The 22,744-nt window shown below is 44.3% G+C and overlaps 1 protein-coding gene across 7 annotated transcripts in view; it reads right to left on the reverse strand.

The window, feature by feature from the left end:
* Nucleotides 1-22,744, reverse strand: part of LOC145362625 (6-phosphofructo-2-kinase/fructose-2,6-bisphosphatase 4) — a 227,843-nt gene that overhangs the window by 106,560 nt on the left and 98,539 nt on the right. For all 7 annotated transcript variants that reach the window (XM_080218598.1, XM_080218593.1, XM_080218595.1 and 4 more), the window contains 3 exons: nucleotides 5,001-5,126; nucleotides 1,508-1,604; nucleotides 1,350-1,416 (listed from right to left, as the gene is read on the reverse strand). In XM_080218598.1, coding sequence (XP_080074724.1) covers nucleotides 1,350-1,416; nucleotides 1,508-1,604; nucleotides 5,001-5,085 — 249 coding nt within the window. In that variant the 5' untranslated portion in view covers nucleotides 5,086-5,126. The remainder of the gene's footprint in view (nucleotides 1-1,349; nucleotides 1,417-1,507; nucleotides 1,605-5,000; nucleotides 5,127-22,744) is intronic.

Raw genomic sequence — 22,744 nt, forward strand, 5'->3', positions numbered from 1 at the left:
GTAACTGTCCAACTTCTTTCCAGAATTATTTACGGGATCAGCCTCCAGAATCTGTTCAGAGGGAGTGACCTGTTTCAGATCTTTATTCACTACTGCCAGCTATTAATCCATTCACTAGAGTGATATTTTCTCCTGTTTATTTACTCAATCAAAACCACCCATCACCTTGAAAATCTCTAAGGTCATCTTGTAACCAAAACACTCATAAGTTTTCCAATCTTTCTTCATAACTGAAGTCCCTCATCCCTGATAACATCCTCTAAATTGAGTATTTTACCCAAGGTCTTTATATATAGTTCCTGAAACGTGATACCCAGAATTGTCCACAATGTTCCAACTGAAACCTGTTCCAGTATCATCTTTTATATTCTGTGCCTCTATTTATAAACTTAAGCTGATACTTTTTCAGCCACTTCATCATTAAAAAAGCCAGTACAGATGGGCACAAAATGGCCTCCTTCTGGTCTATTATTCTGATTTTTAACTTGCAGTGCCACCTCCAATGATTTGAACTCAACTTGCCTATTTCATTATGAAGTCTGTCATTCTGATTATAACCATCGCCATGAGCTTCTGTTACTTTGCTGCATCGTAACGCATGTCCACACACACTCCAACTAATTACACAGATCACACTGCTTCGCTTGACCTTCTGATCCTTGGACCCGTTCTGTTTATTCCAACTGAGTTTTAGTTGAAGATAAATCAGAATGAGATAAGAGCTTTCCTCGTCTTTATGGCTAAATCCTTCTTTTAAGCAGTCATCATTGCTGTCAAATCCTGCATCTATTCTGGTTTAATTCAAATAGAATTGTTTAAAAAGCTGCTGATTTTACTACCCATTTAACTCACCATCAAACTGTTGAACAGAGGAGGGGGTGGGGAAGGTTTAATGGCCTAATCCTGTCCCTATGTCTAACATCCCGATGTCACAGTTCCAGAGGTTCTCACCTGAACACACCAAGGCATTAGTCAACCTCAGTGATGACCATTCTGTCTCTGGGCTCAAAGGTTCTGGGATGCATCAGTTTAACCACATACCTAAGCTAGCACTCTGATGTAGTACTGAAAAACACCCAGTGTCAGAAGTGCTAAACTGAGTTCTTGTCTGGCTCTTTCCGGTGTCTCAGACAGATGTTTAAGATTCTTTAGTAACAGTGGGGAATACTCCCAGTTTCCTGAGCAGTACCATACCACCAACTAAACATTAACATGTCATTCATCACATTTCTATTCCTTGGGTCTTGCTGTGGCAAACTGACTTGTGGGAATGATGGTCATTACACAAAATAGATCTAAGCACAGGAAGCACTTTGTGAGAAACTGAATCAAGCTCTCTGTGTACTTACTGCCACTTGTCCTCCTTCCTCGTCAAGATATTTCTTCACATCATTCATGGCTGTGGATGCACATTGCCTGCAGACAGACCAAAGGCAATCAGTCTAATGTGGTTAATAAACAGCAAACAGCCATGATGTTAAGGGACTGAAGTCCCAGTGAGCATTACCTTCGGATTTGCAAGCCTTCTTCATTGTCAGGAAGGAAAAACTCAAAGGATTTATAAGTCTTCACCAGCTCACGTCGATACTGCCCAACATTAAACGCTGTGAAAATAGAAGACAGTTATCCAATTATATACGATTTACTATTAATGGATCACCACACTGTGAAAAGGTGTTACACCCCTTAAATAACAACACAAACTCGTCATGTACAATATTTCAGAGTTTTGATATGAAGCTTCACAAGCAAGCATCATAATCTTTCCCACACTTTATACCCAAGATAAGCACCGTACTCATAAAACATAAACAAACAATCTCTTACATAGGATATCAGCAACAAAACTCAAATTCAAAATCAAGCAGCACCCTAAATGGATTGCACAATAATGCCTAATGAGTTCAGTAAGTTACCAAGCAAGACAGACTTTGAAGGGACCAGATGCTATCCGTGGCATGTGGACTGAGCCGGTTCCAGACAGAGTAATTCATCTCAATTTAATGGATGCAATTCTCCCAAAATTGAAGAGAGTTGGATCAGGCAAGAGAAGCTGTGTGAAACTCATCGGTTTCACAAACACCTTTCCTCACCTGGTTTAATGGTGTGTGTGTGTGTGTGTGTGTGTGTGTGTGTGTGTGTGTGTGTGTGTGTGTGTAGCACATGCCATGTTCTTTGTGCTGTTGGGGGGGCGGTGGTGCCTTGTTCTTTGCACAAGTTCAAAGTGCTGGCAAGGACCATGCAGCCCGCTGGAGGGGTGGGGGTCAAAAGACACGTGCAACACTGGGACTCTGACATTGGGACATTTGATCTTAGAAGTTAAATGAAAGACCACCTACCCCCCCCCCCCACAACACAAAGAACAAGGCACCATCACAGCCCCCCTCCAACAGCACAAAGAAAATGGCATGCACCCCTCCCCACCACAACACAAAGAATGGGGTACCCACCCACTCCCACAACACAGTTTCAGAATAAGGGGTCTTCCATTTAAAACAGGAGAATTTTTTTCACTCAGAGGGTCAGGAATATTTGGAAACTTCTTTGACAGAGAGAAATCTTTGTATCCTCACTGGCTAATGGGGAGGTCCCAGAGGATTGGAAGATAGCCAATGTGGTTCCTTTGTTTAAGAAGGGCAGCAAGAATAATCCAGGTAATTACAGGCTGGTGAGCCTTACATCAGTGGTTGGGGAATTATTGGAGAGGATTCTTCGAGACAGGATCCACTCCCACTTGGAAATAAGTGGACGTGTTAGTGAGAGGCAACATGGTTTTGTGAAGGGGAGGTCGCGTCTCACGAACTTGATCGAGTTTTTCGAGGAAGTGACGAAGATGACTGATGAGGGTAGGGCAGTGGATGTTGTCTATATGGGCTGACAAGGTCCCTCATGGCAGACTGGTGCAGAATGTGAAGTCGTATGGGATCAGAGGTGAGCTGGCAAGGTGGATACAGAACTGGTTCAGTCATACAAAGAAGTCTGACAACACCAGGTTTAAGTCCAACCAATTTATTTGATAGTAAACTCGCAAGCTTTCGGGGTTTGCCTCTTCGTCAGGCGAATGGAGAGTTCTGGCCTCGGACAGAGCATATAACAGCACAGACAGTTTACAGGTTACCGATTAGAATGCGAATCTTTACACCTAACCTAAAGGTTCGAAGAGGCGAACCCCAAAAGCTTGCGAGTTTACTATCAAATAAGTCGGTTGGACTTTAACCTGGTGTTGTCAGACTTCTTACTGTTTACCCCAGTCCAACGCCGACATCTCCACATCAGTCACAGAAGACAGAGAGTAGCAGTGGAAGGGTGTGTTTCTGAATGGAGGGCTGTGACAAGTGGCATTCCTCAGGGATCAGGGCTGGGACCTTTGCTGATATATGATGTGGAAGAAAATGTAACTGGTTTGATTAGTAAGATTGCTCATGGCACAAAGGTTGGCGAATTTGCGGATAACGATGAGGACCATCAGAGGATACAGCAGGATATAGATCAGTTGGAGACTTGGACGGAGAGATAGCAGATGGAGTTTAATCCAGACAAATGTGAGGCGAGGCATTTTGGAAGGACTAATAAAGATAGGAAATATACAGTAAATAGCAGAACCCTTAAAGAGTATTGATAGGCAAATGGATCTGGGTGTACAGGTACACAGGTCACTGAAAGTGGCAATGCAGGTGGAGAAGGTAGTCAAGGAAGCATGCTTGCCTTCATCGGCTGCAGTATTGAGTTTAAAAATTGGCAAGTCATGTTACAGATATATAGAACCTTAGTTAGGCCACACTTGGAATACAGTGTTCAAAATTCTGGTTGCCACACTACTAGAAAGATGTGGAGGCTTTGAAGAGGGTACAGAAAAGATTTACCAGGATGTTGCCTGGTATGGAGGGCATTAGCTTTGAGGAGAGGTTGGAGAAACTTGGTTTGTTTTAACTGGAATGATGGAGGTTGAGAGGCGATTTGATAGAAGTCTACAAGATTATGAGGGGCATGTAGAGTAGATAGTCAGAAGCTTTTTCCCAGGGTGGAAGAGTCAATTACAAGGGACCATAGGTTTAAGGTGCGACTTAAAGGAGATTTGAGGCAAATTTTTTTTTTTTACACAGAGGGTGGTGGGTGCCTGGAACTCACTGCCCAGGAGGTGGTGGAGGTGGATACAGTAGTGACTTTTAAGGGGCGTCTGGACAAATACATAATTAGGACGAAAAGAGAGGGATGGCTAGGGGGTTTTAGTTCAGTCGGGCAGCATGGTTGGTGCAGGACCTCTTCCTGTGCTGTAATTTTCTTTGTTCTTTAGTTATGGAAGGCAGGCAGAAAAATAAGTTGGGCCATCATGATCTTTTTGAATACCCTACTCCTATAACAGTCGTTAATGCCAAAACATTGAATGCACTTAAGAAGCGGCTAGATGTTGCCCTTGGGGGCAAATGGGATCAAAGATTATGGGGAGAAAGCAGGATTAGGCTATTTTGAGTTGGATGATCAGCCATTTTGTGACGAATGGCGGAGCAGGCTCAAAGGGCCGAGTGGTCTTCTCCTGCTCCTATCTTCCATGTTTGAAAACAATACTGATGGAGCAAAAGGATAATCAGCGCGCCCTGTACCCACCGACCCTCCCCCTTTCAGTTGAACCCCATTACCAGAAACTCTGATTGATTGATCGCAGAACAGTCTATTTTCACATATTGTAATATCTCAAAATAAAAACCAAAACAAGGGCCACTGAATAATACAACTTGAAGAGATTTGCAATGATGTCTCCCTGATACAGATAATTATTATCCACAATGTTTAAGATGCCATTCATGTGGGAACGTCCCTCTGTGCCAGATCACTCTCTGGATGATTTACACTGATCCATATACCCCGCAGGCTCATTTTATGAAATAAGGTAATGTCCAACAGTCCTGTATCAAATTATAATCCTGTCTGCCTATTGGTGCTGGTCATCTTTACTGGTGGTATACCTTTCAGCATTTGGATCACCACATTTGGGAATTTACCTTTAGTTGGGACCCCAATCCAGTTGAAGTAACGAGTGAGTTTCTTTGATATGTAAGTTTTCCCTCGAGCTGGGAGACCCACCATTACAATGAGGGAGGGCGAGTTTGTCAGGTGTGGTATCCATACTGGAATTCAAAGAAAGCACATGTTAATTGATCAAAATGCAGCACATTTAGAATAACTTCAAACCCCATCTATTCACAAACATTAAAACTTTAACTTGATATTTGAAAGCCTACAATAAAAGATGAGTCTGAAGTGATTGGGTGAATAGTTTCTAACTCCTGTACAATAATGTCCAGGACAACAGTGGGAACTCTACACTGCATTCACCCAGCTCACTCAGGGAATCACAGGCCTCCCTGGATTAAGTTCCAAACATTTCTATGTCCAAGAAACTGCATCACAATCATTCAATTGCTTCATGATGATATAAAACTGTGGGAGATCTGAAACAAATACCTTCAAAATCTGAGCTGGGGTCAGGCGAGGTTGTGCGATAGTCCCGTACCATTTTCAATCTACCTGACTGTGGCTGTTCACCTCAAAAGAGCAACCGCTCTCTGGTGTCAGTACTAAATACTGCCCATTTGGAAAACTCTTTAACCTCAGTGAACTCCATACAAAAACTAAACTGATCATCACAGACACATGTGATCTACAGTTTACAGAAGACTGCAATATGGCAGCCCACTCTACGCCAGATTGGCAAGCCATACTCAACCTCTTCAATTCTGCATGTCAGAAACTCAGCCTGTCCTTGAATGTTGCCCAAACAAAACTCACATCAAACATGTAACCTCAAATATACGCTGAAGACGACTCTGAATATGTTAAGCACTGAGTGACTTTGACAGCCACTCTGACAGTATTAAAAGATAAGCTGCAGGCCTTAGGTTCAAACAAATGGACAGCTTTATTGAAAGGATGTTAACATTACAGACAGTGAAGACAGACTGCTCTTTTAGCCGTGCAAATGGCCAATACTGTCATTAGTGATGCCAAATGATCAGTCTAATAAAGTGTCTGTTCCATTGCAAAGCTGCAAGTGAGCAAACATTAGAAATAACATTACTTCTCACATTTACTCACCCTTTCAATCAAAAGGTTCCTGACACCAGTAACAGTAAAACATTAACAAGCAACATTAGTTAAATGAACAATTAATAAATAAGTCAATAGTTCAGACACTTGAGAGTAACTGTGTGGTTGCCAGCAAAATTCAGGCATCCATTTTGTAAGCGTTTATTGCAATCTCTGGTGTGTTTGGCTTTGTTTGGATGTTGTCCGTGGTTGTCTAAATGCAGTGTTCTGAGGTTGTGTTGAAGTGTTCACAACTGAGATACTGTCTTCCCCAGTTGGTTCAGGTAGTGTCATGTTCTCAGGAAGGGTCAGGTCTTACACTGGTGCAGCTTGATGTGGACTCTCTGCCAGGCTCTCTGTTGGTTCTGTCTCTGGCAGATTGGTTCTTGTTGCCAAAAATTAATCCACATCTCTTCACCAAATTACATCATTTCGTATTTGTACCAGATCTCTATGGCAGGTATCCATTTTTCACTTGTGGACAGTTCCTTACCAGAACTTCTTAATCCTAATCAAAAACACATTTCACCTTGTTTCTCATCATATAACCTGATTCTGTTTTTTCTTGACAATTTCCTCTTGTTTTAAGAGAAACATTGAAAATAGGAGCAGGAGGAGGCTATTCGGCCCGTCAACAATGTACCATCATTCATTACGATCAAAGTTAATCATTCAACTCAATAACTGATCCTGCCTTTCCTCCCTATCCTTTGATCTCTTTTACCCCAAGACATATATTTACTGTTCTTAAAAACAAACAACGTTTTGGCCTCAACTACTTTCTGTGGGAGTGAATTCCACACATTCACCACCCGCTGGGTGAAGAAATTTCTCCTCACCTCAGTTCTAAAAGGTTTACCCCCTTATCCTTAGATTATGACCACTGGTTCTGGACTCCCCCACCATTGGGAACATCCTTCCTGCATCTACCCTGTCTAACCCTGTTAGAATTTTATAGGTTTCGATGAGATTCTCTCTCATTCTTCTGAACTCCAGTGAATATAATCCTAATCAACTTAATTTTTCCTCATATGTCAGTCTTGCCATCCCAGGAATCAGCCTGGTAAATCTTTGCTATGATGACTCTATAGAACATCCTTCCTCAGATAAGGAGTCCAAAACAGCACACAATATTCCAGATGTGGCCTCACCAAGGTACTGTATAACTGCAGCAGGACATCTTTGCTCCTGTGCTCGAAACCTCTCGCTATGAAGGCCAACATACCATTTGCTTCTTTATCACCTTCAGCAGCACCTGAATGCTTATCATCAATGCTTGCATAAGATGTGCACGTTATTGATGTTTTTCTCTTTTAATCCACAGTTGCTTCAGTCTGCCTTGTTGTCCAACAAGGGGCATACACGCGGTGGGTCATGCGAGGGCTGCTCTTGGATGTTTCAAGAGTTGCCTAGTGCTTCACATCGTTAGAACATAGAACATAGAACATAGAACATTACAGCGCAGAACAGGCCCTTCGGCCCACGATGTTGCGCCGACCAGTTACAAAAACAATGACCCACTAGCCTATACCAATCCCTTTTCGTCCATAAACCTATCCAGAGATCTCTTAAACGCCCCCAAACTAGACGCATTTACAACCGCAGCAGGCAGGGCATTCCAATCCCTCACCACCCGCTGGGTAAAGAACCTACCCCTGACATCCGTCCTGTAGCTACCCCCCCTTAATTTAAAGCCATGCCCCCTCGTGCTAGCTTTCTCCATCCGAGGAAAAAGGCTATCACTATCCACCCTATCTAAACCTCTAATCATCTTATATGTTTCAATAAGATCCCCTCTTAACCGCCTTCTTTCCAACGAAAACAACCCTAAATCCCTCAGTCTCTCCTCATAGGACCTCCCCACCATACCAGGCAACATCCTAGTAAACCTCCTCTGCACCCTCTCCAACGCCTCCACATCCTTCTTGTAATGCGGGGACCAGAACTGCACACAGTACTCCAAGTGCGGCCGCACTAGAGTAGTGTACAGTTGCAACATTACACTGCGACTCCTAAATTCAATCCCCCTACCAATAAACGCCAAGACACCGTACGCCTTCTTAACAACCTTATCTACTTGATTCCCAACTTTCAGGGATCTATGTACACACACACCTAGATCCCTCTGTTCATCCACACTATTCAAAGTCCTCCCGTTAGCCCTATACTCGACACATCTGTTGCTCCTACCAAAGTGAATTACCTCACACTTCTCCGCATTAAATTCCATCCGCCACCTCTCGGCCCAGCTCTGCAACCTAGCTAAGTCTCCCTGCAGACTATGACACCCTTCCTCACAATCTACCACACCTCCAATTTTGGTGTCATCAGCAAATTTACTAATCCACCCAACTATACCCTCATCCAGATCATTAATAAAAATTACAAACAACAGTGGCCCCAAAACAGATCCCTGAGGCACACCACTCGTAACTGTACTCCATGATGAATATTTACCATCCACCACCACCCTCTGTCTCCTATCTGATAGCCAATTCCTGATCCAACTTCCTAGATTACCCACAATCCCATACATCTGCATTTTCTGCAGAAGCCTACCATGGTGAACCTTATCGAACGCCTTACTAAAATCCATATACACCACGTCAACTGCCTTGCCCCCATCCACCTCTTTGGTCACCTTCTCAAAAAACTCAATAAGGTTAGTAAGGCACGACCTACCCGCTACAAAACCATGCTGACTATTTCTAATCAATTCATTACACTCCAAATAACTATAAATCCTATCCCTAATAATTTTTTCTAAAACCTTGCCCACAACAGAAGTAAGACTCACCGGTCTATAATTCCCGGCAAAGTCTCTGTTCCCCTTCTTAAACAATGGGACAACATTCGCTATCCTCCAATCCTCCGGGACTACACCAGAGACCAATGACGACCTGAAGATCTGAGCCAGAGGCTCTGCAATCACCTCTCTAGCCTCCCAGAGAATCCTAGGGTAGATCCCATCCGGACCAGGGGACTTATCTATTTTCAGCCCCTCAAGAATTTCCAGCACATCCTCTTTATCAACCGTAATACTGTCTATTTTACACCCCTGCAACCCAATGTCCTCCTCAGCTATATTCATGTCCCCCTGCGTGAACACCGAAGAGAAATATTGGTTCAATACTTCTCCAATCTCCTCCGGTTCCACACACAACTTCCCCCTGCTGTCTGTAACTGGCCCTAATCTTGCCCTGACCAACCTTCTGTTCTTGACATACCTATAGAACGCCTTAGGATTCTCCTTAATCCTATCAGCCAAAGTCTTCTCATGTCCTCTTTTAGCCCTTCTCAACTCACTCTTCAACTCCCTCCTAGCCAATCTAAAGCTTTCTAGTGCACTATCTGAGCCCTCCAATCTCATCCGAACATAAGCCTCCTTTTTCTTTTTAACCATCGACTCAACTCTTTTAGTGCACCACGGTTCCCTAGATCTACCAAATCCACCATGCCTGACAGGGACATACCTATCAAGGACTCGCAGTAGCTGCTCCTTGAAAAAACTCCACATTTCAGACGTTCCCAGTCCCTGTAATCCCCTAATCCAATCCATGCTTCCTAATTCACTCCTGAAAGCCTCATAATCGCCCTTACCCCAGCTAAAATTGCTGATCCGAGGTTCATGCCTATCTCTTCCCATCACTAAGGTGAACGTAACCGAATTGTGGTCACTATCACCAAAATGCACACCAACTTCCAAGTCTAGCACCTGGTCTGGCTCATTTCCCAGCACCAAATCCAATATAGCCTCACCTTAAGTGTACGCTTAAACCAGATGCTGGGCAACACGACAGCTCAGCGACTATCACTGTTTGCTGTGTAGATACATGGATCTGGGCCAGTATCTGTGGGAGTTTGCGCATTCTCCCCGTGCTTGCGTGGGTTTCCTCCGGGTGCTCCGGTTTCCTCCCACACCCCAAAGATGTGCTCTTAGGCGGATTGGTGTAACAAATTGTCCCTAAATTAGTCTCCCCTCAATCTGGTTTCTGATGTGGAATGCCATAAGCGTAGACAAGGGTCACGGGTGGAAGAGGGAACTCACAATGTTAAAATGGCAGTGCGGGCTCGTTGGGCCAAAGGGCCTGTTTCCCGTGCTGTGTTGTTCTTTGTATCAGTGACTGGTGTACAAAAACACCAAGGTCCCACTGCACGTTCCCCTTCAATTTATAGCTATTCAGACAATAATCTGCCTTCCTGTTTTTGCTACCGAAGTGGATAACCTCACATTTATCCACATTAATTATACTGCATCTGCCATGCATTTGCCCATTCAAAATTACACTGTCCAAATTACACTGAAACATCTCTGCATCCTCCTCACAGCTCACCCTCCACCCAGCTTTGTGTCATTTGCAAATTTGAAGATATTACATTTATTTCTCTTATTTAAATCATTAATATAAATCCATGCTGACTTTGTCCAATCCTGGCACTATTTTCCAAGTGCTTGGTGATAAAATCTTTGATAATGGATTCTGGAAATTTTTCCACCTCCGATGTCAGGCTGGTTGGTCTATAATTCCTTGCTTTCTCTCTAACTCCCTTTTTAAAGAGTGGGGCTACATGAGCATTAGGAACAGCTACAGAATCCATAGAATCTTGGAAGATAACCACCAATGTATCTATTACTTCAAAGGTCACTTCTTTAAGTACTCTGGGATGTAGATTATCAGGCTCTGGGATTTATTGACCTTCATTTATCCATCAGTTTCCCCAACACCATTTCTCTACTAATACTGATATCCTTCAGTTCCTCCCTCTCACCAAACTCTGCGTTGCCAAACATTTCTGGTATCTTATTTGTGATGTCAGAGCCAAAGTACTTATTTAGATGGTCAGCCATTTTTTTATTCCCCATTATGAATTCCCCTGTAACTGAGTATAAGGGACCTACATTTGTCTTCACCAATTGTTTTCTCCTCACATACCTATGGAAACCTTTACAGTCAGTTTTTATGTTCCCCGTTACTCTCCTACTCTATTTTCCTCTTTTTAATCAATCCCTTGATCCTCCTTTGCTGAATTCTAAGCTGCTCCCAATCCTCAGCTCTGCTGTTTTCTCTGTGCAGTCTGTATGCTTCTCCCTTGCATCGAATACTATCTCGAATTTCCAAGCAAGCCATGGTTTGGCCACCTTCCCCATTTTACTTTTACCCAGACAGGCATAAACAGTAGCTGCAGTTCACCCGTGCGCTGCTTGAATGTTTGCCATTGCCAATCCACCGTCATCCCTTTAAATAACTTTTCCCAATCTATCACTGCCAACTGATGCCTCATAGCATCGTAGTTTCCTTTATTTAGATTCAGGACCCCGGTCTCAGAATCACTAACGTCACTCTCCAGCTTGGTGAAACATTCTATCATGTTATGTTCATTCATCCCCAACTAGATTACCTATGACGTCTTTCTCATTACACAGTATCCAGTCTAGAATGGCCTGCTCTCTAGCTGATTCCTCAACATATTGATCCATATACACTCCAGGAATTCCCCCTCTACAGTATTATAACTAATTTGATTTGCCCAATCTATATACAGATTAAAATCACCCACAGTTACAGATGTTTCTTTATCGGATGCATCTCTAAGTTCCTATATAACGCCATTTCCAGTATCACCACTAGAGTTTGGCTGCATATTCACAAACCCCACTAGCATTTTTTGCCCTTAGTGTTTCTCAGCTCCAGCCACATCATCAGAGCTAGTATCTTTCTTCACCATTGTGTTAAATTCCTCTTTGACCAATATTGCAACTCCATCGCCTTTATCTTTTTGTCAGTCCTCCCTAAATATCACCCTGCAGCCATGTCTCTGTAATCCTGACTATATCATACCTGTTTACATCTACTTGTGCTATTAGTTCATTCACTTTATCAAGACACAAAGCTTTAAGGCTTGTATTTATAATATTACGGGTCCACTCAACAAATGGTTTCATGGTCATCAGTAGATTCTTACTCCAGATTTTTTTTTAAATTCAAATTCCACCAGCTGCCATGGCGGGATCCAAACCCAGGTCCCCAGAACATTAGCTGAATTCCTGGATTAATGGTCTAGCGATAATACCACGAGACCACCACCTCCCTTCTAATGACTTTTGCGACCATAGATATGCCTATGTATTCCCCTTACAATTGAATCCCCTTATAACTATTGCATTCTCACACTTTTTACTCCCTTTTGCAGCAGAGTCAATTATGGTACAACAAATTCAGCTGTTGCGGTTTCCCAATCTCTCCGCATCCACCTCCTAGTAGTCATTCCCCTCAACAGTATCCAAAATGGTATAATCTGTTTTGCAGGGGAATGGCCACAGGAGATTTCTGCACTACCTGCCTAGTTGTCTTGCTCTGTCTGCCTGTGGAGTCTGAGCCAGGGGTGTGACCACCTCTCCATACGTGCTATCCACGATACTCTCCATCTTGTAATGCTCCACAGGGTCCCTGGCCATCGCTCCAGCTGTAAACCCGGGCTTCCAAGAGCTGCAGCTGGAGATACTTTATGAGCACATACTGGCCCTGGGCACTGGAAACTTTCCCAGCTTCCCATATGAAGCACGAGGATCACACCTGGACTTTGAGCTCTCCTGTCGTGACCTACCCTTTCGAATTAAGCCTAATATCGAGGGGCCTTCTTCCCTGGTCCTTACAAACTATAAAAAGATTTTAGCTGAGCTGAGATTAAAAAGCCTCTTTTCCCTCAATACTCAATTCCCATTGTTCTCAAAAACCACACACTGACTGTTTCTCACTCACAATGTGCTCTCTCCCGCTGCTCTTGTACAAAACTCACTCTTATGTTTAAGGGGGACTGCTTGAAGTGTTTTTCTACAGTCAGTTTGTCTGGGAAGGAATGCAGTAGCTGCTGAGAAAGCAGAGTAATTACTCCTATTCATTATGTTTTCGTGTTTATTTAGCAGAAGGCTTAATGGGGCATTTTTAAAGTAATGGAAGGTAAATTAGGTTAATGGGAGGCACTAGGCTTAAGCAGAAAATCAGCTTCCTTTTCATTTTAAATAAAGGGCAGTTGCTAAATGGAACTGGTCCTTACAAACTATAAACTATAAAAAGATTTTAGCTGAGCTGAGAAGACCACTCGCTGAAGATTAAAAAGCCTCTTTTCCCTCAATACTCAATCCCCACTGTTCTCAAAAAACACACACTGTTTCTCACTCAACGTGTAGAAGTCTGGAGGCACTCTCTCAAAAAAACCTCTCTCAGAGCTCCAAGGTTATTAACAACCGAGCAGCCGTCCAACTGGTTCTAAAATATCTCCATAAAAGGTCGGAACTACCTGTGGTCGTTCCCCTCAGTAACAAGCATACCGCGTTGGATACTGCTGAGGGGAACGACCTACTAGTGGTAAGCCAGGGTGACTGGATCTCCAGCACTGAGTCCGTCCCAGTGCCTCAGAAGGGAAGGGGGGAGAGGAGGAGGGCAATAGTAATTGGGGAATCGATGGTTAGAGGGACAGACAGGAGGGTCTGCGGCAGCAAAAGTGACTCACGGATGGTGTGCTGCCTCTGGGTGAAAGAGTCCGTGATATCTCAGACCGTGGTTTCAGGATCCTTAAAAGGGGAGAGAAATCAATCGCAGGTCGTGGTGCACATTGGTACCAATGATGTAGATAGGAGAAGGGATGGGGATTTAAAACAGGAATTTAGGGAGCTAGGATGGAAGCTGAGAGCCAGGACAAAGCATGTTGTCATCTCTGGTTTGTTGCCGCTGCCACGTGCTAGTGAGTTGAAGAACAGGGAGAGAGTGCAGATTAACATGTGGCTGCAGGGATGGTGTCGGAGAGAGGGTTTCATTTACTTGGATAATTGGAGCACATTCTGAGGAAGGTGAGACCTGTACAAACAGGACAGTTTGCACCTGAACCAGAGGGGCACCAATATCCTGGGATGGAAATTTGCTATGGCTCGGGGGAGGGGAGGGCAGTGTTGAGGTTCGTGAGGTACTGGGGAACATATCAAGGTCGCAGGAGCGTACAGGCAGATATTGTTAATCAAGGATAGTTTAACGGCTGCTGAAAGGCATTTCGAGGGCAATCTGCCAACTGAGGTAATATGGGCTGAAGTTAGAAATAAGAAAGGATCGGTCACGTTGTTAGGAATTTTCCATAGGCCCCCAAATAACAATAGAGATATGGAGGAGGAAATGGCAAAGCAGATTATGGATAGGTGTGGAGGTCACAGGGTAGTTATCATGGGTGACTTTAACTTTCCAAATATTGATTGGAACCTTTATAGGTCGAATAGTTCGGATGGGACACTTTTTGTACAGTGTGTGCAGGAGGGTTTCCTGACACAATATGTGGATAAGCCAAACAACAGGTGGGGTCACATTGGACTTGGTACTGGGTAATGAACCGAGCCAAGTGTTAGATTTGTTTGTGGGAGAGCATGTTGGAGATAGTGACCGCAATTCGGTGTCTTTCATTATTGCAATGGAGAGGGATAGGGTCACACGGCAGGGCATGGTTTATAATTGGGGCGGGGTAATTATGATGCGATAAGGCAAGAATTAGGGAACATAAGATGGGAACAGAAACTGTCAGGGAAAGGCACAAATGAAAAGTGGAGCTTGTTCAAAGAACAAATACTGTGTGTCCTTGATAGGTATGTCCCTGTCAGGCAGGGAGGAAATGGCTGAGTGAGGGAACCATGGTTCACAAGGGAGACTGAATGTCTTGTCAAGAGGGAAAAGGAAGCGTATGTAAGGATGAGAAAACAAGGTTCAGTTGGGTCGCTTGAGGGTTACAAGGTAGCTAGGAATGAGATTAAAAAAAGAGGGTTTAGCTAGGAGAGAGCATGAGAAATCCTTGGCAGGTTGGATCAAGGAAAACCCAAGGCTTTTTACTCTTGTGTGAGAAATAAAAGAATGACCAGGGTGAGGTTAGGGCCAGACAAGGATAGTAGTGGGAACTTGTGCATGGAGTCAGAAGAGATAGGAGAGGTGTTGAATGAATATTTTTCTTCAGTGTTCACTAAGGAGAGAAGCCAGGTTTTTGAGGAAGAGTGTGTGATACAGGCTGATAGGATGGAGGAGGTAGATGTTCTGAGGGAAGATGTTTTAGCAATTTTGAAAAACCTGAGAGTCCATAAGTCCCCTGGGCCGGATGGGATACATCCTAGGATACATTGGCAGGCAAGGGATGAGATTGCGGAGCCTCTGGCTTTGATTTTTGGGTCCTCACTGTCCACGGGGATTGTGGCAGAGGACTGGAGAGTGACGAATGTTGTTCCTCTTTTCAAGAAAGGAAATAGGAATGACCCTGGTAATTATGTCTCTTTGCAGCCTACAAGAGCCCTCCACCTCAACCACTACTCCACCAATCTTGATGTCATCAGCAAATTTACTAACCCACCCTTTAGCCCCCTCTTCCAAGTCATTGATAAAAATCACAAATAGCAGAGGACCCAGCACTGATCCCTGTGGCACACCGCTGGTAACTGGCCTCCATCCGCCACCACCCTCTGTCTTCTGAGACAGCCAGTTACTTATCGAATCAGCTAGATTTCCTTCTATCCCGCACCTCCTTACTTTCTTCATGAGCCTACCATGGGAAACCTTAACAAATGCCTTACTAAAACCCATGTGTATGACATCAACTGCTCTATCTTTGTCTACACACTTAGTTACCTCCTCAAAGAATTCAATCAAATTTGTTAGGCAAGACTTGCCCCTCACGAATCCATGCTGACTATCCTGGATTAAGACCATTTCCAAATGGTCTTAAATCCTATCTCTCAAGATCCTTTTCAGTAACTTACCGACCAAAGTAAGACTGTTACCTGGGGGCATGACTATAAGGTTCATGGTGGGAGATATAGGAGGGATGTCCAACGTACGTTCTTTAAATTAAGGGGGGGTAATGGCTTTAAATTAAGGGGGGGTAGTTATAGGACGGATGTCAGGGGTAGGTTCTTTACCCAGAGGGTGGTGAGGGATTGGAATGCCCTGCCTGCTGAGGTTGTAAATGCGCCTAGTTTGGGGGCGTTTAAGAGATCTGTGGATAGGTTTATGGACGAAAAGGGATTGGTTTAGGTTAGTGGGTCATTGTTTTTTAACTGATCGGCGCAACATCGTGGGCTGAAGGGCCTGTTCTGCGCTGTAATGTTCTATGTTTACTCAGAGTGTGATTGGGGTGTGGAATGTACTGCCTGCTGTGATAGTGGAGTCGGACACTTCAGGAACTTTCAAGAAGTTATTGGATAGGCACATGGAACACACCAGAATAATAGGGAGTGGGATAGCTTGGCACAACATCGAGGGCCGAAGGGCCTGTACTGTTCAATGTTCTAAGCTTGACACAGCTTTCCTTAACAACACTCTAACGAAGTATTAGGGTCTGCCACACTGCTATTTAACTATTTCAGATTGTTCTATTCATCTGTCCTTCATCCAGAAAGACTGCTTTATTGAGAATTCAGCGGACTGTTAATTAATGGAAGGTTTATAGTGAGAATGAGGCAGCTCATAGGTTCATGGACTTGCTAATCAGAGGAAGTGCAGGGCCTAATTTAACCTATGGGTGACACAGTGGTCAGCAATGCTACCTCACAGTGCCAGGGACCAGGGTTCAATTCCCGGCTCGGGTCACTGTCTGTGTGGAGTTTGCACATTCTCCCCATGTCTGCGTGGGTTGCCTCTGGGTGCTCCGGTTTCTTCCCACATTCTGAAAGATGTGCTGGTTAGGTTCGGTGCATTAGTCTGAACAGGCAACCGACAGTGGTGGCTAGGGGAATTTCACATTAACACTGCAATGAAGCTAAGGTAAGCCCTACTTGTGACTAATAAACAAACTTTAACCTGAATCAGCAAGCCTGATTCTAGGAAGCAAAATAGGGCCGAGATGTGAGATCAGAAGGATTGAGCATGTCTATTTCTGTCACAGAGGACATTAGTATTTACACGTGGTCAATCCCTGTATCGTGATCTCCGGGGCAAAGTTTCCTGTTCAGCTTACCATGGGAATTGGAGCAGGCAAAGTGCGGACCATGGAAAGGTCCGTTGACCTCGGGCAAGATTTTCCGGTTTCAGGGCAAGGCCGGAAAATCCTCCATTTCATGTCTGAATTCCAAGCTGTGAACAGCACAAGGGATTGGGCACAGTTCATTACATCTTGCTGCATCAGCTGTGACAGTGAAATATAGCACAGAGACATCACTATTCTCACTGACACTCATCTCTGCCTGAGATTTATCAGTTCCATCTCAAACTAGACCAGAGATGTAAAGTCTGTAGAGGAAGCTGGTAACAAGAAAAATGATAAAGCTCACTAACTTAATGGTCCCAATACTGTCTCCCGGGGAAACAGCATTTCAAACATTCCTCCAGTCTAAATATCCATCCACTATTACATTCTGCTTTCTATTATTCAGCCAACTTTCTATCCATGTTGTTACTGCCCCTTTAATTTCACAAGTTGAAACTTTTAGAATCATAGAGTCCTTACAATGCAGAAGGAGGCCATTTGGGACATTGAGTCTACACTGACCATAATCCCACCCAGGTCCTATTCCCATAACCCCACATATTTACCCTGCTAATCCCCCTGACATTAGGGTTAATTTAGCACGGCCAATCAACCTAACCTGCACATCTTTGGATTGTGGGAGGAAAGCGGAGCACCCGAAGAAAACCCATGCAAACATACGGAGAACTTGCAAACTCTGCACAGACAGTGACCCAAGTTGGGAATTGAACCCGGGTTCCTGGCGCTGTGAGGCTGCAGTGCTAACCACTGTGCCACCATGCCGCCCAGTATAACAAGTCTGTTGTGTGACACTGTGTCAAATGTCTTCTGAAAGTCGTGGACACCACATCAACAGCATTATCCTCACTGACCCTTTGTTACCTCTTCAAAAAATTCCAAAAAGTTCATTAAATGCAATTTCCCTTTTAGAAATCCATGCTGGCTCTTCATAATCAACCCACATTCTTTCATCTGATTACAAATTCTACCCTGAATAACTGTTTCTAGAAGCTTGCCCACTGCTGATGTTAAAGTAACAGGCCTGTAATTGCTGGAGCTATTCTTATGATGGTTTTTGAACAAGAGTTTAACATTTACAATTGTCCTGTCCTCTGGCACCTCTGCTGAGTCTAGGGAAGTCTGGAAGATTAAGGCCAATGCCCCTGTAATTTCCACTCTCACTTTCTTCAATATCCTTGGGTTCACTTCCTCCGGTCCTGCTGCCTTGTTAACTTTCAGCACCGACACTCTATTCAACACTTCCTCCTCAGCAATTATGAATCCTTCCAGGACTGAATTTCCTTGACTGTCACCTTATCTTAGTAGCATCTAGCTCTTAAGTAAAGATAGATGCAAAGTATTTATTTAACATCTCAGCCATGCCCCCAGCCTCCATACGTAAATCCCTTTTTAGGCTCCAAATCAATCCTACTCCTTTTACACCATTTCATTGTTTATCTGCCTACAGAGGACTTTGAAATCCCCTTACATTGGTTGCCAGTCTTTTCTCATAACCCCTCTTTGTTTCTCCAATCTACTTCATCACCTCCCCTCTGAACCTTCTGTATTCGTCTTGCTTCTCAACTGCATTTTCCACCTGACTACGGTCACCAGCACACTTTCTCTTTCTCATCATAAGTTTTATCTCCCTTTTTCATCCAGGGAGCTCTGGATTTGTTAGCTCTGCCCTTCCCTGTTAACAGAATGTACCTCGAATGTGTCTGGCCATTCTGCTTTTGAGGATAGCCCCTTGCTCAGCTATAGTTTTTCCCCACAACCTTTCACTCCTGTCTAAACAGCCCAGCTCCAGTCTTGTGCCATTGAAGTCACCTCTCCCCCAGCTCACTTTCTGACTCTGGATTGCCTATTTTCCTTCGCTATTACCGACTTAAATCTTACGACACAATGATAGGAACACAGAATTAGGAGCAGGAGGCGGCAATTCAGCCCTTTCAGCCTACTCTGCCACTCAATCAGGTCATGGCTGATCACTCCCTGGTCTCAAATCCACCTCCCCACCTGTTCCCCATATCCCTCTATCTCTTTTTTTTAATTAGAAATATAACTCCATTCAATAATTCAGACTGCATTATGCTGTCAGGCAGCAAGTTCCACAAATTCACCACTCTCCAAAAGTGGTTCTTCCTCATCTCAGTTTTAAATCTGCCGCCTCTCGACCAAAATCTGTGACCTCTTGTTCCAGATTGTCCGACAAGAAAAAAACATTCGATCTACATTTATTTTTTCAGTCCCTTTTAAAATGATCTGATGAAGTGTATCCAGGACATCGTGGAGGCTATGGCGGAAATTCAGGATCCCCTAGCAGAGATATTTGAATTATCAGTAGTCACAGCTGAGGTGCCTGAAGATTGGACAGTGGCGAATGTTGTGCCTTTGTTTAAAAAGGGCTGCAGGGAAAAGCCTGGGAACTACAGGCCAGTGAGCATCACATTGTGGTGGGTAAATTGTTGGAAGGTATTTTGAGAAACAGGATCTACAGGCATTTAGAGACACAAGGACTGATTAGGGACAGTCAGCATGGCTTTGTGAGTGGAAAACCATGTCTCACAAATTTGATTTGAGTTTTTGGAAGGGCTAACCAAGAAGGAAGATGAGGGCAGTGCAGTTGATGTTGTCTACATGGACTTTAGCAAGGCCTTTGACCAGGTACCACATGGTAGGTTGTTATACAAGGTTAAATCTCACAGGGTCCAGGTTGAGGTAGCCAAATGGATACAAAATTGGCATGATGACAGAAGACAGGAGTGGTTGTAGAAGGTTGTTTTTCAAACTGGAGGCCTGTGACCAGTGTTGTGCCTCAGGAGTCGGTGCTGGGTCCGCCATTGTCATTTATATCAATAATCTGGATGAGAATTTAGTAGACATGGTTAGTACGTTTTCAGATGACACCAAAATTCTGGTCGCCTCACTATAGGAAAGATGTAGAAGCTATTGAGAGGGTACAGAGGAGATTTACAAGGATGTTGCCTGGACTGGGAGGCATGCCTTATGAAGTTAGGTTGAGGGAGCTGGGACTCTTTTCCCTGGAGAGACGAAGGTTGAGAGGCGACCTGATAGAAGTTTACAAAATGTTGAGAGGAATAGATAGGGTGGACTCTCAGAGGCTATTTCCCCGGGTTGAAATGGTTGCTACGAGAGGACACAGATTGAAGGTGCAGGGAGGGAAGTTCAGAAGTGATGTTAGGGGTAAGTTTTTCACTCAGAGGGTGGTGAGTGAATGGAATCGGCTGCCGTCAGTGGTGGTGGAGGCGAACTCGCTGGGGTCTTTTAAAAGACTTCTGGATGAGTATATGGGGTTTAATGAGATTGAGGGTTATAGATAGGTCTGTAGGTTGGTAGGTGTTGATGTGATCGGCGCAACTCGTGGGCCGAAGGGCCTGTTTGTGCTGTAGTGTTCTATGTTCTAAAATTGGTGGCATAACAAAGAATAATAAAAACATACAGCACAGGCACAGGAACAGGCCCTTCGGCCCTCCAAGCCTGCACCAATCATGTGTTCCTAACTAGACCATCCATAGAACCATAGAACATTACAGCACAGAAACAGGCCTTTTGGCCCTTCTTGTCTGTGCCGAACCATTTTTTGCCTAGTCCCACTGACCTGCACTTGGACCATATCCCTCCACACCCCTCTCATCCATGAACCCGTCCAAGTTTTTCTTAAAATGTTAAAAGTGACCCCGCATTTACCACTTTATCTAGCAGCTCATTCCACACTCCCAACACTCTCTGCATGAAGAAGCGCCCCCTAATATTCCCTTTAAACTTTTCTCCTTTCACCCTTAACCCATGGCCTCTGGTTTTTTTTCTCCCCTACCCTCAGTGGAGGCTTTGTATCCCTCTATTCCCAGTCCGTTCATGTGGCTATCTAGATAAGACTTAAATGATCCTAGCATGTTTGCCTTAGCCACCTTGCTTGGCAGTGCATTCCAGGGCCCCACCACCGTCTGTGTAAAATATACCCCCCACTTATCTGTATTGAACCTTTCCTTCCTTACCTTGAACTTGTGACCCCTTGTCTTTGTCATTTCCGACCTGGGGAAAAGCTGTTCACCCTATCTACGCCCTTCATAAATTTTATAAACCTCTATTCGGTTGCCCCTCAACCTCCATCTTTCCAGGGAGAACAACCCTAGTTTACTCAATCTCACCTCATAGCTAATACCCTCCATACCAGGCAGCATCCTGGTAAACCTTTTCTGCACTCTCTCCAAAGCCTCCACGTCCACCTGGTAGTGTGGCGACCAGAACTGAACGCAGTATTCCAAATGTGGCCTAATCAACGTTCTATACAATTGCAACATCATATGCCAACTCTTGTACTCTACTGGACTTCTGTTGGACTCCAACGCAGATAAATGTGTAGTGGTCCATTTTGGCAGGACCAATGGGATGCAGGAGTACAATATCAAGGGTAGGAGTCTTAGCTGTGTTGAAGAGCAGAAGGATCTTGGGGTCCGGGTCCATAGGACTCTTAAATCGGCCTCGCAGGTGGAGGATGTGGTCAAGAAGGCTTATGGTGTACTGGCCTTCATTAATCGAGGGATTGAGTTTATGAGTCGGGAGGTAATGCTGCAACTTTAGAAGACCCTTGTCAGACCCCACTTGGAGTACTGTGCGCAGTTCTGGTCGCCTCACTACAAGAAGGATGTGGAGGCTATTGAGAGAGTGCAGAGGAGGTTTACAAGAATGTTGCCTGGATTGGGAGGCATGCCTTATGAAGATAGGTTGAGGGAGCTAGGTCTCCTCCCTGGAGCGACGAAGGTTGAGAGGCGACCTGATAGAGGTTTATAACATGTTGAGAGGAATAGATAGGGTGGATTCTCGGAGGCTATTTCCCAGGGATGAAACGGTTGCTACAAGAGGACACAGGTTTAAGGTGCTGGGAAGCAAGTACAGAGGAGATGTTAGGGGTAAGTTTTTCACTCAGAGGGTGGTGAGTGAGTGGAATCGGCTGCCGTCGGTGGTGGTAGAGGCAAACTCGCTGGGGTCTTTTAAAAGACTTCTGGATGAGTATACGGGATCTAATGGGATTGGAAGTTACAGATAGTTCTATGGCTTGGTAGGTGTAGATGTGTTCGGCGCAACTGGTGGCCTGAAGGGCCTGTTTGTGCTGTAGTGTTCTATGCCCCGTCCAATAAAGGCAAGCATGCCATATTACCTTCTTCACCACCTTTTCCATCTGTGTTGCCACCTTTAAGGATCTGTGGACTTGTGAAGAAGGTTATCTAGGATTGCAACGGGATCTTGATCAATTGGACCAGTGGGCTGATGAGTGGCTGATGGAGTTTAATTTAGATAAATGCGAGGGATGCATTTTGTTCAATCGAACCAGTGCAGGACTTATTGAATTAATGGCAGGGCACTGGGGAGAGTTACAGAACAAAGAGATCTAAGGGTACATGTTCATCGCTCCTTGAAAGTGGAGTCACAGGTGGACAGGGTGGTGAAGAAGGCATTTGGCATGCTTGGTTTCATTGGTCAGAACATTGAATACAGAAGTTGGGACATCTTGTTGAAGTTGTACAAGACATTGGTAAGGCCAAACTTGGAATACTGTGTGCACCCTATTATAGAAGGAATATTGTTAAACTAGAAAAGAGTGCAGAAAAGATTTACTAGGATGCTACCAGGACTTGATGGTTTGAGTTAC

The sequence above is a fragment of the Carcharhinus amblyrhynchos genome, chromosome 3, assembly GCF_965287045.1.
Source record: "Carcharhinus amblyrhynchos chromosome 3, sCarAmb.v2.hapA, whole genome shotgun sequence".
In the NCBI taxonomy this organism is placed as follows: Eukaryota; Metazoa; Chordata; class Chondrichthyes; order Carcharhiniformes; family Carcharhinidae; genus Carcharhinus; species Carcharhinus amblyrhynchos.